Source organism: Bos grunniens, chromosome 23 (genome assembly GCF_055505025.1).
Source record: "Bos grunniens cultivar Pamir isolate PY7600 chromosome 23, Bosgru_T2T1.0, whole genome shotgun sequence".
NCBI classification, from domain to species: Eukaryota; Metazoa; Chordata; class Mammalia; order Artiodactyla; family Bovidae; genus Bos; species Bos grunniens.
This window is the reverse complement of record NC_141187.1, coordinates 39109599-39123965: the sequence shown is the minus strand read 5'-3', so window position 1 is coordinate 39123965 and position 14367 is coordinate 39109599. Positions and strand designations below refer to the sequence as shown.

Genomic DNA, 14367 nt, shown 5'->3' with positions numbered 1-14367 from the left:
TAGGTCTGCAAGGATAAATGGGAAACAGTCCCTGCCTTAAAGGAAATGAGAAACAGATAAGTAAAATAACTCTTATATCCAGCAAGTGTTATGATACCAACAAACACAGAGTGTATGGGGGAACACATGGAAGGGGGTTCAGTCCAGGTCAGAGATGGAGGTAGCAGCCGAGGTTTGCTGGGGGAAAGTGAATTAAAGTTCCACGGTGCCTGTGGTATTCTTAGTCTCCAGCCCCATGCCTGGCACATGTGTTGAATCCATGAGTAAATGAACAAAGTGCCTGCAGAGCCTAAGCCTGAAGGATCGTTGGATCTGTCCATCTGTGCACAGGAGGCCAGAGCCCCGTCTTGGAGGGTTCCGGGGAGCCCAGGCTGGAGGGAACTGAGGCCCAGAGGAGGCCGAGGGGGCCAGGGTAGGGCTGATGCAAGCCCGCTGCGTTTGGTAGGAGCCAGGCCGCAGCCTCACTTGCGATTGTCCACATGACCTGTGACCAACAACTGTACTCTCTTATTCCAGGCAAAGCGCAGGCTGGAGCTAGGAGAAAGCGGCCAGCAGTACCTCTCAGATGGTTTAAAAACCCCCAAGGGCAAAGGAAGAGCTGCACTCCGGAGTCCAGACAGCCCAAAAAGTAAGGATTGTGTCGTCTTTCCCTCCCCCAGGTGTGAACTTCCCAACTTTCAGAGCTCGTGGCTGAAGGGACCCGAGGTGTGGACAATTTTGGCATGTTTGGTTCTTTTTCATTTCTGTCTTTGCCTGTCCAAAAAAATAAATATGATGTCTGCAGACACCCAGTGAAAGGTTTACAGAGTGAGTCCTGTTACCTGTAAGCTGACCTCAGGGGAGGCCTCTGTTGATATGCACAATTTCATTTTTCAACTCAGAATGTAAACTCCTTGGTACCATTCCATGGTCAAATCTAACTAACTTGCCTTCATGGACCTTATTTGAGGGACCAAGGCTAGCTGGGCATTAGGTGTTACCTCTGTTGGCCTAAATCTCTAGCTCAGCATATGGCAGCCTAAGACTTGATGGAGACCAGTGAATTGCAGCTAGTTTGCATTTCCATCAACATGATCATTGTTTCTTTAAGAGAAAAGGAGGTTGTAAACAGCTAAATTGTCCTTTATGTCTCTGGCATTTAATGTGGAGGCTAAATTAATTTAGACTTCATCCTCTCCTAACGTGTAGTTTATGAATTAGGGAGTCCACAAATTGTGTGTCATATTCAGTTAAACCCTTGACCTGTATACCTATAAGAGAATAAATACAATATTAAATGGGGATATTTCATACCAGAGGGATGGGGAGATGGGATTGAAAGACATTTCCTAGGCATTCTTCATCTACATTATTTGGAAAGTTGGTGAACAAGTTATATGCAAACAGATAAAGGAGTCTGAAAAGCCAGTTAGGATGGGTCTGTCATCAAAAGCTGGAGAGGTTCACAGTCTGAACCCATTGAGTTAGGCTCCATGTCGCTACAGCTCCATGAGGCTACAGCACTTTTCATTCATTCAACAGATAGTTTTGAACACCTACCATCTGTGAGATACTTCACTAGTCCCAGAGTAAGATAAGTCAAAATAGAAACTACTGAGAAATACGCAGCGAAACACTTTCATCAAACAGGAATTTTTACCATCATTTCCTTTTCTAATAAAGCAGTTCATAGCTTTCTATGACTCACCAAAAACATCAGCAACAACAGCTTTGCTTCTGATGCTAATACCTGGGCTGCTGGGGGAGAGGGGGCTTGCTTGACTGCAAAGAAACCCTTCATTTCTTTACCTTTCCCCCTATTCCCCCTACCCGCTCGGTTTTTGTTTTTCTTTAAGCTCCAAAATCTCCCTCAGAAAAAACACGGTATGATACATCCCTTGGTCTGCTCACCAAGAAGTTCATTCAGCTCCTGAGCCAGTCACCTGATGGGGTCTTGGATTTGAACAAGGCGGCAGAGGTGCTGAAGGTGCAAAAGAGAAGGATTTACGACATCACCAACGTCCTGGAAGGCATCCACCTCATTAAGAAGAAGTCTAAAAACAACGTGCAGTGGATGTGAGTACGGGTCACCCCCCACCCCCAGTTCACTGGCTCTGGGCTGGGTTGGGGGTGGGGTTCCTTGCAAACTGCAGCCGGGTTTCTCCCAGGCCCAGCTTTCACACTCATGCCCACACTTTCATTCCTTTTTCCTCCTACTCTTCTCTCTCCTCTCTTCCCTCCTCAGTTCCTTAGCCGAAGTTCAGAGTCTCTTTACAAAGAGACCTTCTGTTTAGCTGGTGTCATAGATAAAAGGATTTATATTCAGTTAGCCTCAAGCAAGGGGACCCTGGGATTAAATAGGGCCCTGCAGATGTACAGTAACTTGCTGTTCAGCTGTCACCATCATATCAGCATGTGTGCTCTCATGTAATCTAACAGATGCTTACACAGGCCTCTGGCTTGTCTCTAGTAGGAATTTAGAAACTATCTATGGCTGGTATCCACACATACGTGTATTACACAGTATCTTTATCCATGGTTCTCACTGCAGATGAACTCACTTTCTCTGTAAATTAAGTCAAGACTTAAATGCCTTGGTTCCTTCTGGAAAGCCTAGATGATAATACTTGTCACCTACACACCCACACGCATGATTAAATGTGTGATCACATCATTTGTGAATTATGGACAGAGAATCTGAACACCCAGTATTTGAGAAGCAACTTCCAAAGCCTTATTAGAAGGGTTGACTTTGAAAAAACACTGCTTCTAACGTAAGACAAACAGGTAGTTTTTTGTACTTTTTGGAATTTTGTGACGATTCAGTAACCCACTTTAGCCAGTAGTTGAGACAGACCTGTTGGGGATTGGTCTTTGTTCTTGCTTCCAGCACATCTGTGTTTCCTTAACCTCCTTTTCCTTCTTAGTTGTTGGTATAAGACGCTCAGAAATTACCTAGGTTTTTCATGCTTTTTTGGGGTGATGTTTGGTTGAATTTTTGAACCATTCCGTCTTTTCCTTCCAGTCTTTCTACCTTGCTGTTTCTTTCCTTTCCCCCCCACACCGCCCCACCCCCGCCATTTCTTTTTCCCCGCTGGGAGGCACGTGGCAGGAAGAAGAGCCGCCTCCTTCTGCCCTTTGAATTTGAGTCTTCTAAAGAAACAGGCCTCCTATGGAGGAAAGAAACCTGAAAATAGCAGTGTTTCTTCACTTAATTTCTATGGTGTGAAAAGTGAAGGACTGTATGTATAAAAAAAAAATGTATAAACGTTCTAATTTTAACACTTGGCTAACAAGCAGTGTGACCTCCTGCATAAAGAGGGGACGTTTACCCGAAGGACCATTTCTCCCAGCCCTCCCTTTCACTGCCCCACCCCTACCCCCCGACCCTTTTGGCCTGTTGAACAGCCAGGCAGAGTCTGTGTTTGGATTTCCAGGGGCTGCAGTCTGTCTGAGGACGGGGGCATGCTGGCCCAGTGTCAAGGCCTGTCAAAAGAAGTGACCGAGCTCAGTCAGGAAGAGAAGAAATTAGATGAACTGATCCAAAGCTGCACCCTGGACCTCAAACTGTTAACCGAGGATTCAGAGAATCAAAGATATCCTTTGTGCCACCTGTTCAGTGGGGGTCAGTGCTTTCTAGACTATTTCCAGAGTTGACCATCTGACTTTTATGTGCAAGGTAGAATTTTACCCAAGTTTCATCCAAGTAAGTGGTGGGGGGAGGGGCAGTGCGGGGGGCATGTGTATGTGTATTCATTATTTATGGAATGATAGTTATTAGACTGCATCCTATCATCTCTCTTCTGATAACCAGATGGGAACTATTTTTTAAAGCATTTTATTCACATGTGGTTGGGACATACGGGTACATTCATAGCATAGGACAACACTATTAATGAGATCCATAAGGTGTCAGTATTCATATTAATGATAACATTAAGCAGATTCATCTTAGCCTTCCTGGATTTTGGATGGGTGTTAGCTGTCATTGTTGCAGTTCTCATATTCTATTTTCATTTCATCAGATATTGGAAGCAGTTGGAATTTATTGACTCTGTGTGACTGAACTATAGTTGAAGGAGTTGAGTGAGTGTAAGAAGAATTGTTCTATAATTTTTAAAGCACATTATGGTGGCTCAGCGGTAAAGAATCTGCCTGCCAATGCAGGAGAGGCGGGTCAGATTCCTGGGTGGGGAAGGTCCCCTGGAGAAAGAAATGGCAACCCACTCTAGTCTTCTTGCCTGGAGAATGCTATGGACAGATGAGCCTTGTGGGCTGCAGTCCATGGGGTCACAGAGTCAGACATGGCTGATCGACTAAACAACAACAACACCGGTGCTGAATCACAGCACTGAAAACTGATTGCAGAAGCACCCTAAAGCTTAAGAAATCTCAGTTTATCCATTCTTCTAGTCATTGGAAGTAAAAGTATTAAAAAGCCAACTCTTGTTCTTAACTGGCTGGCAGTCTGTTGACTACCTGAAGGAAACTTACTGGTCATCACTTCACGTCAGACCATAGCAGAGGGCGATTACTTCATTGTGTTGACAAGAAGGTTTTGCAATCTTCTCAGTTATTAGTAGAAAACAAAACCAGTATTTTAAATAATCTTGTTTCTAATTTTAGCTCCACGTTTATCTTTGTTAGACAAAAAATAAAATGTGACCTGCCCAGTTTCTTGTAGTGTCTCATCTAAAGTAACCTTTTGCTAAAAGTTATGGAGACATTTGTTTTCCAATTCAAGCAGTTTTCTCAATTGTTCATTTCCTGTTGGCCAAAGGATTAACCTTGTCAGCTGATGGTTAGTGAGCTGGAGAAGAGGTGTGATGATTTGACGCCCACCACCCACCGCCTCGTTGGCCAGGGTGGTTTTACAGGGGAAGAAAGAAGAATAGCCGTAGCTGGGCTGTTTCCTACTTTGTGTAGTCGGGAACCCCTTAAAGGAGGAGATGCGGTTTTTACACACGATTGGCAACTTGTAGCCTTATCACCTACATTCGCTTTCTCTGGGGCCTTTTCTGCAGAAGTGAAAGCTTCCTTCCAGGGGGCTGCTATCCCAAGAAACAAATTCAGGAGGGAGCCACAGTGGAAGCACTTGCAAGTTTGTAAGATTAGAGAATATGTTTGCACAATTTATTTCAATTTGCCATCCAGTTCCGAATGTGGTACAGCTTGTTCACAAATGTGTTGAAATTTTCCTTCCTGCAGCATGTTGGGTAATTGTAGATGAGCTTTTGTTTTAATAAGTTGTCAGATAGCTTTCTGACAGTGGGCTATGGGGCAAGTACCTAGTTATCAGTTTCCCCACTGTTCTCAGTAAAAATTCACAACTGTCAAGTCTTCCATAAAGATAGCAATTGGCTTCCTTGATGAGACAGATGATGACCTAAAACCTAGAATCCTGCATGAGCTTCTCTGTCAAGCTCAACAGTAAATTAGCTGTTGTCTAAACTACTGAGACTTAACATGATAGTCTGTGAGATGCTGGATGCTCAGTCACTTCAGTCGTGTCCCAACTCTTTGTGACCCCATGGACTGTAGCCCACCAGGCTCCTCTGTTTATGTGATTCTCCAGGCAAGAAGCCTGGAGTGGGTTGCCATTTCCTACTCCAATAGTCTGTGAGAGATGCCCCTAAATGTGCATGCAGGGACTTCCCTGGGCTCCAGTGTTTAAGAGTCTGTACTTCCACTGCAGGGGGCAGGTTTGATCGCTGGTCAGAGAATTAAGAGCCCACATTCCACTCAGTGCAGCCAAAAAAAATATTTTTAATGTGCATGCAGATTATGGGTGAAGGAGTTTTTTTTCTGGACAGTAGGTTCATAGCTTCCTTTAATTTCTAATAAAAAGCTACTAATCTAAGGGACATCATTTCCTCTAGGCTAAGACCTATGACTGTATCGAACATATTAGATCACAGACTCCTTTCACTATGTTATCTTCGGAAATGCCTTCATTGGCTTGTGATTTGCTATTTCATCTTAGGCATTTTTTGGTACGTTAATATAAAAAAGCAACTGGCTAAAGCCATTGTAGATTAATTATGTTATTCCACGTCCCTTATAAAAGAAAGCTATGTGAGCTCTTCTCTAGTAGCACCAAGTCAAAGCCTGTCTCTCTAAGCAAGCTTGCACAAATACTTTTATCATATAATAAATACCATATTCTTTCATAATATCCTCTTAGGTTTGACTCTCAGGGCACTTTAAAGAATTGTTCAGTGCCCAGAAGTAGCTACCGAGAGTACTGAATATGATTTTATTCTCTTTTCCTCAATCATTTGGTTTGCAGAGCATCTGGAAGCTGCTTTCCTCCTTGTGAGCACCGAAATATTGTAGTTAATAGTATTATAGAAAGGACAGTTTTCCTAACAGAGAAATAATGACACTCTTATCAGCAAGCAGTCTATAACACAACCAGCCCAGGTGCACTTAAGAAAACAAGCTGTCTGCCTGAGTGGGACTTGGAGTTCTTCCACGGATAAATGTAGTTGCTACTCATTCATTCATTTTGGGTGGCTGCTGACACTTTATAATAGTAGAGTAGCAGATATAAGTTACTGCAATTTCAACAAAATTATGGCTAATAGAGCTCAAATTTTTTCTGTAAATTGGGATTCTGCGGTCATTCAACTTGAATGACAGAACACTCAGAATCTGGTTTGAAAAGCCCTGACCAAACTGAGTTTAAGTTTTCTTTTGAGAGTTTAACTATTCTGTTTGTTTTTATGTTAATATCTTAAGTAGCCGTGGACTTTTTAGAAATGGGCAGGAAAAAAGCTATATATTTGATTTGTTGTTTGGAAGATCTAGAAGGAGATAAGACATAAAATACTTAAAATTTTTTCCATGCATCTATTTGGTTCTGTTCATAGTGGTTACATCTGAGACAATTAGTTGGAAGAGTTCCTTAACACTCATTACGTTAGCTTATGTTACATATCAAGATATTCGAAAAATTAGTGGCCTTAAAGACCAAACTGTTATAGTTGTGAAAGCCCCTCCAGAAACAAGACTTGAAGTGCCTGACCCAATAGAGGTAAGGAGATAACATCTCTGTTCACCTGCAGAGATCTTTTTGGAGTGCCCGGTGTTTTTTGGTTTTCTCCTTATAAACTCTATTTTGTATTGGAGCATAGCTGATTATGTCATGATAGTTTCAGGTGAACAGTGAAGGGACTCAGCCATATATAGACAGGTATCCGTCCTCCCCCAGACTCCCCTCCCATCCAGGCTGCCATGTAACACTGAGCAGAGTTTCGTGTGCTATATGGTAGGTCCTTGTTGGTTATCCATTTTAAATATAGCAGTGTGTACCTGACCATTCCAAACTCCCAGCTGTCCCCCCACCCCCACAACCATAAGTTCATTTTCTAAGTCTGTGAGTCTGTGTCTTGTAAGTTGTACCATTTCCTTTTAGATTCCCCATATATGGGATGTCATACGATATTTTCCTTCTCTAGCTGACTTAGTTCCCTCAGTGTGACGCTCTCGGGGTCCTTTTAGATTCCCCATATATGGGATGTCATACGGTATTTTCCTTCTCTAGCTGACTTAGTTCCCTCAGTATGACGCTCTCGGGGTCCTTTTAGATTCCCCATGTATGGGATGTCATACGATATTTTCCTTCTCTAGCTGACTTAGTTCCCTCAGTATGACGCTCTCGGGGTCCTTTTAGATTCCCCATGTATGGGATGTCATACGATATTTTCCTTCTCTAGCTGACTTAGTTCCCTCTGTATGACGCTCTCGGGGTCCTTTTAGATTCCCCATGTATGGGATGTCATACGATATTTTCCTTCTCTAGCTGACTTAGTTCCCTCAGTGTGACGCTCTCGGGGTCCATCCGTGTCGCTGCAAATTGGAATGCCTAGTGTTTAAAGAATCATTGACGTCAGTTAAAATCCATATTTTCCTGAAAGCTTGAGAGTTCTTCCCCATCTGTTTTACTTAATCCTAACCTTAAAAATGTATGAACAGTTTGCTATGTATTGAATGTCCATAAAGTCTAATTTTAACATACCAGGGCATTCAACTCAAAGTGGTTGATAGTTTACAAAGTGGTATATGGGGCCCTGTCCCTCTTGTGGTTTACTCTTTTTCATAATTTGTTATCTAGTGGTTCTGATTGATGTGAACCAGTGGGGACTTTTATGTTGATTACCCTGGATATGGTCCCCACCATGAATAAAGATATAGATGTTTTAAAGTAGCTCCCTACCTTGTCTTAGCACATTTAAAGAATTTATTCATTTATAACACATTAACATTTATAAAATCAAATGAGACTTTGGGTTTGCTGATAGATGAGAATATTATAAGGAGCATATTTTTGTGATTGTTTTCAAATATACTTTGATAATATAAGCTTAGACTATAAGATAAAGAAATGTAGTAAAAGAATGCACACAAAATAAAAAGAATGAAATTTACAAACTCCCATCTAGTGTAGAGTTCTCATCTTAAATGATCATAATAGGTTTATGACCTAGATGAAGAATTTTAAATATTAGTGTGCTGTATTCTTTTATTAAACTCAGTTCCTAGCACTTAAGACTACTTGCTATTCATGCAGTGGCGATTAAAGTTCAGTATAAACAAACCCTACTCTTCAGGAATGAGTAACATAGAAATATGGTATTTGGAACATTTAAAAGACCTTTTAATAGTTTGCATAAAAGAAATAATTTTTTTTAAAAGATTCACCTCCTCTTGGCAGGGATCAGCAAAGTTTTTCTTTATAAAGAGCCAGACAGTAAATATTGTTGTCTGTGTGAGCCCTGTAGTCTGTTGGGACTACTCAACTGCACAGTCCTACCGTTATAGCATTAAAAAAAAAGAAGAAGAAGAAGCCAGAGGCAACATATAAGCAATGAGAATAGGTATAACTTTTCCCAATAAAACTTTATTTACAAAGCCAGTTGGTGGACAGGATTTCCCTTCGGGCTGTAGTTTGCTGACCCCTGCTCTAGAGGTTGACAGTCATTGACTGAGATAGACTACCAGTGGAGAAGCAAAAGCAACAATGAAAATTACCCTTTCCATTTTTCCATGAAAATTACAAAACAGCTTCCAGTTTGAACTTTTCTCACTTCTATTCATAGAGCCTACAAATACATTTGGCAAGTACCCAAGGACCCATTGAGGTTTATTTGTGTCCAGAAGAGACTGAAACACACAGTCCAATGAAAACAAACAACCAAGACCACAATGGGAATATCCCTAAACCCACTTCCAAAGGTAAAAATTCCACTTTTGTCATTTGGAAACTATGTTAAAAATGAAGGTAACTAGAAGGATCCTGTATCAGAATCACAAGTCTTGGCAAGAAACAAAAATTTCTATCATTAATGTTACATTAAAAAAAATTCCGAATAGTTTTCAGAAGAAAATAATGATCTTGGGCAAATGGCTCCTCCACCCACTTAATGGAGTCCCCTCAGGCTTTTGCTATTGGCAGAAACTGTTTCTTTGCAGTGTTTTGGAAAACCAGCAAAAGTGAAGAGTGGAGGTGTGATAGCTGTCCAGCTGAATCACCAGCTATACTTGGCCACATACCTCTGAGTGATATCACTGATCATTGGAGAGGGAACTGAAAAAAAGTTGGGAGAAGGAAGCCTTTTGCCCAAGAAGTTTTATCTTAATTTTTCCCCCCAGTGTGATGGGGAGAGAATAAGGGAAGAGAAGAAAAAATAAATCTAATTCCTCCCTTCATTGTCTCCACAGCAAAGGAAGCTCTTTGTAGTCTTTTTGTTGTCTCAGATTGGAGATATGTACTTAATTTTTTCTCCCTCCCAAGATAGCAGCAAGAAGTGATTTAAGTATTCAGATCTGACTTAATATTGAGAGGAAAAAAAAAAGGCACCTCAAATGATAAAACCAAAAACCACTTTTTTCCCCCACCCTAGAACTTCAAAGTAGATGTGTCCTTTTATTTGTATTTTTAGAATTATCTTTAATAAGCTAGTTGTTCAAAAAAAGACTAAAATCAGTGACCTCTACTGGGGAGCCAACTTTTCAGTCTGCATGTTTTGTTTTGCTTTTCCTAAAGGATGACTAACTGGTATTAGAAACTTGTTTTTGAACTTGTTAGTCTCTAATCTTTGAAGCTACCTGTATTCTTGTTTGCTAACGGTTGATATTTTAAAAGATGAGCGAGTAGACAAGAACAAGAAAAGGCTGACCAGAGTCCCTACTCAACAATGCACGTTAGTATAAAAGCTGATCTATACCATAATGGCAGGTTTCCCCAGTGGCTCAGTGGTAAAGAATCTGCCTGCCAATACAGGAGACGTGGGTTCCATCCCTGGGTTGTGAAGTTCCCCTGGAGAAGGAAGTGGCAACCCACTCCAGTATTCTTGCCTGAGAAATCCCATGGACAGAGGAGCCTGGCAGGCCACAGTCCATGGAGACACAAGAGTCGAACATGACTTATAGACTAAACAACAACAGTGTCGTAATGTCATCTAATTGTCCTTAGCAAAAGAATGCATGCTTCTATGACAGCAACGTGTATATGCTTCCTCCAGATTAGATTTTTACCTGACTCATTTTCTTGTTTCCACCACCTTTTTCTTTCTTCTCAGACTTGGCTTCAACCAACTCAGGACATAGTGATTGCTCGATTTCTATGGCAAACCTTTCTCCTCTGGCCTCCCCGGCCAACCTTTTACAGCAGACTGAGGACCAAATTCCTTCCAACCTAGAAGGACCATTTGTGAACTTACTGCCTCCCCTGCTCCAAGAAGACTATCTCCTAAGCCTCGGGGAGGAAGAAGGCATCAGCGATCTCTTTGATGCTTACGATTTGGAAAAGCTCCCGCTGGTGGAAGACTTTATGTGTAGTTGATTATGCTTCGTGTGAACTCCCCTTATAAACCAATATTTTTTTATTATGGAACCAGAACATGTGTCATGCAGTGTTGTCCCTTCCGCCCTTCTTCCTCCAAGATAGTATCATGAAGTAAACTACAGACTTCAGAACAAAGCTGACATTTTAATGAATTTAAAAAAACAAAACTATCAACGCACAGTTGCAGGCTCCCTTGGGAAAGCCCTGCCTTGCCCCAGGCTCCAAAATCTCCTGGATGAGTCAGCAAGTGAGAAAATGTGCAATCAGGTGTCTCTCACCCGTCCTCTTCCTCCCTCCCTCCCTCCTGGATTGGCTTGCTGTGCCTGACGGATGGGCTGTAGAATGGGGTCTGGCCACCTGGCCCACTCGAAAACAGCAATCTTCCTTAATAGCATTTCAAGCCGTGCCTTCTTCGCAGAATGCATGTCTTTGGGGTCTGCTAATTTGGGATGGAAACTGCAGGAACTGTAAACTTGAAGTCATGCAAAAGTATGAAATGAATTTCTTCAGCTCTTCTTAGGAATATTTAAATTACTGTCATAATTCAGTTTAAGCTATGGACCGCATGTCCCACTCGGAGGCCAAGAGATCTTCCACAGCCTTTCAGATGAAGAAACTGTTCTCCAATACTCATCGCAGATACAGAAGAACAGTCGAGTTCTGCCCCTCTAAGCTGTTGTGGATTTTCCTGTCTCCATAAACCACTCCCACTCTCTTGCCCCCAACGTATTTGTAAGTTTGAAGTTTATAGCAAATGCCTACTTAGGAGTTCTTTGTGGATTGTTTTTTTTTTCTTTTTCTTTTTTTTAGCTGCCATTTAAGCATTCCTGTGGCACCCATCAACCATTTCAATTTAATTGTTTACTTTGAAGCGGTTTTTGCTAATTCAAATTATTTTAAGCAGAGGTAGAGAACCTCTACTGATCAGAGCATGTGTGATCTAAGGCTTAATAGCCTCGGCGAGAAGCTTTGCCCCATCTCGCTTCCTTCCCCAGGAGGGGGTGCTCGGAGCGAGTGGAGCTCACTGACGGGGGTGGCCCATTGGAGAGAACCAGGTCAGACCCCCAAGAAGCAGCAGGTATGGATGGATCCCTCCGTCCCTTGGGCTTCCCAGGCCCCCTGTGACCGGGGAAAGGGCTCTTACACTGCACTCAGGGAGACCACTTCTCAGGATGGGGTCGGATGGAGAGGCCTCTGGGGAGAAGGACATCCCCCGTCGTGAGTAGCATGCTATCAGTGGCACTTCGCTTCAGCCATTGAGAGCAGGGAGCTCCCACTGTGTCTGGGGCTACAGGAGTCCTGGCCAGAACCCCCGTTCCCCCTTCCACTGTGAAGGAGCAGGTTGGACCAAGGAAAGCTGGGGCTATAGAAAAAAGGCAGGGCAGGATGCCAGGACATCTCCCACTTAACTCTTCAGGAATGGCGTCCCAAGTCGGAGGCTTCCTGACAGTGGCAAAATCCTACCAGTTGAGTCCAAGAATGGCTTTCCCATTGGCCAGGGGGTAGATGGCCATCTCCCACTGGGAATGTGGCAGAGTACCTCACATCCATTCCTTGGATGCTAATGACTGTGGGAATGAGGGAGTCATCTAATAAATAAAACCTCAACACCAAGAATGGTTGAGTTGAATTGCTGTTCTGCCCGACACAGTGGGAGGCACATGGTAGGCACTCGATTCAACAGGATGGGAAAAAAGAAATACTGGGTTGGCCAAAAAGTTCATTTGGGCTTTTCCATACCATCTTATGGAATATTCCTTACTTATATCCCTTAGGAAAAGTACAAAACCTACGAAAGCCCCAGCCGATTTACTCTAGGTAGATTTCCACAATATGCAAAGTGGTGGTGGGGTCAACACAAATGACACCAGCACTTTAAACTATTTGTGTAGGTATGCATGGGTGTATGTTTGAGAAGAAAAACAAAGGTGCAGTTTATCCTCCTTTTTCTTCGGCCTCCATCCCCGCCCTCCTCCCCTGGACACACACTGGACCTGGTCCGAGATGAAGCATTGGGTGGGGGAGGGAGGGGGAGCTTTGTGTCAAGTGCCTACTGGAAATGCACTGTGGGGTTTTTTTCCTCTATGGGAAACCATTTATGCCAAGCTTTTCCCTATTTCCCATATTTATCTCATCTGGTTAGCTGCCTCTGCTTCCAGCTTTGTGTAATTCTCTTTGCCAGCTGCACAAAGCTGATTTTTTTCCAAAGTCTAAAGACTGAGCTCACCTGGCTATGTGGTTGTGTGTTTGGTTGAATTTCTTGTTAAACCTTTTCGTAACGTGATGCCGTATTTATTGTTTTAAAAAACGAAAAGAATCCTAATAAGTCTTAAAAGTTCCTTCATGCATAAGGCTTTCCCAGTTAATGGGCTTAACTGGTGTACAGTAAGTAGACGTCCATACTGTATTCTGTTTGCATTAGTCATTTTCTTTTTGACATAAGTTTCTGGCACACGAAGTGGGTTAGTACTACAGTATTTGTGTTACTTTAAGTACTGAGTATGCAGGTTTCCTGGTACCATTGAGTTGCTGCTATTAAAGCTCACACATGAAATGGCTAAAAGTTACAAGTGTGCGAATTATGACTGCGTGAGCCTTAGAGAGTAAATTGTATAAAGAGCAACACATGAGCTGTCAAACAGTGTTAGGTGTGTGTTTATATGTACAGATTTGTGCGTAGTAATCATTTTATTTAAGTTGATACGCAGTCTCCTCATATTTTCATTATCTAGCAATTTTGTACAAAATAGCAATTAATTTGTAAACACTGCCAGAATATTTTCTAGCTGGTTTGTAATTTTTTAAGAGTGTTATTTTTTTTTTTTCTTGTTGTTGTTCTTGTTGTTGTGGTGGTTCTTGTGTTCATTTTTGTTGTAAGTGTAGATCTGTAAATACAATTGCAGTATTTAAAGCTTTAGCTTTCAGGAAAAAGAAAGTAAGAACTCAGTGTGTGCATGACAACTCGTGTGTACGAAATGAGGGATTTGAAGGAAGATGCCTTGCAGAGTGAGTTGGGTGGCAACTGTCCGATTGTGGGAATTTCTTTTCCTGTGGGGTACGAGATTTTGTCAAAAGGAAGTATTTCTCCCAGAATTGGGAGTATGCAAACTACTAATCAGTTTAGCTTTGTGTTGTATGCTAGTTTAAAAAAGAAAATATGTAATATAATGTAAAAAAAAAAAAAAAGCTTTTATGATGGATTTTGTAAATAGATTTGTTACAGGGTAACCTGTTCTCTAGCTGTGATCTTACCACTTCAAATGGGTGTAATTTGAATAAATTTTGTATGGTAAAGGATCAATAAAATGATTTTTTTTTTAAGAGTTCAGCCTTGTGAATGGTTTCTTACTATTGTCTTATGCTCTTACATTATATTTATAAAGACATGCTTAAGTTAAGGGGAAAGTTTGAATAAAAACTCAAAACATCATATGCTTTACTGTTCTGGGAATCTGGGGAGCATTAAGCAAAAGGCTTTTTGACCACTTGTGAGTGTTTGCCACTTTAGGAAGCAAAAGAACTTGCCATGTCTCTGATCA

At 41.9% G+C, this 14367-nt stretch overlaps 1 protein-coding gene across 4 annotated transcripts in view; it reads left to right on the top strand.

Moving 5' to 3' along the window:
• Positions 1 to 14151, top strand: part of E2F3 (E2F transcription factor 3) — an 84574-nt gene extending 70423 nt beyond the window's left edge. For 2 of the 4 annotated variants that reach the window (XM_086370079.1, XM_086370080.1), the window contains exons 2-7: positions 517 to 628; positions 1854 to 2055; positions 3417 to 3575; positions 6901 to 7015; positions 9081 to 9216; positions 10563 to 14151. In XM_086370079.1, coding sequence (XP_086226205.1) covers positions 517 to 628; positions 1854 to 2055; positions 3417 to 3575; positions 6901 to 7015; positions 9081 to 9216; positions 10563 to 10825 — 987 coding nt within the window. In that variant the 3' untranslated portion in view covers positions 10826 to 14151. Of the gene's footprint in view, positions 1 to 516; positions 629 to 1835; positions 2056 to 3416; positions 3605 to 6900; positions 7016 to 9080; positions 9217 to 10562 lie in introns of all 4 variants that reach the window. The other 2 variants (XM_086370078.1, XR_015152424.1) reach the window with 2 other exon arrangements.
• Positions 14152 to 14367: the final 216 nt, after the last annotated feature.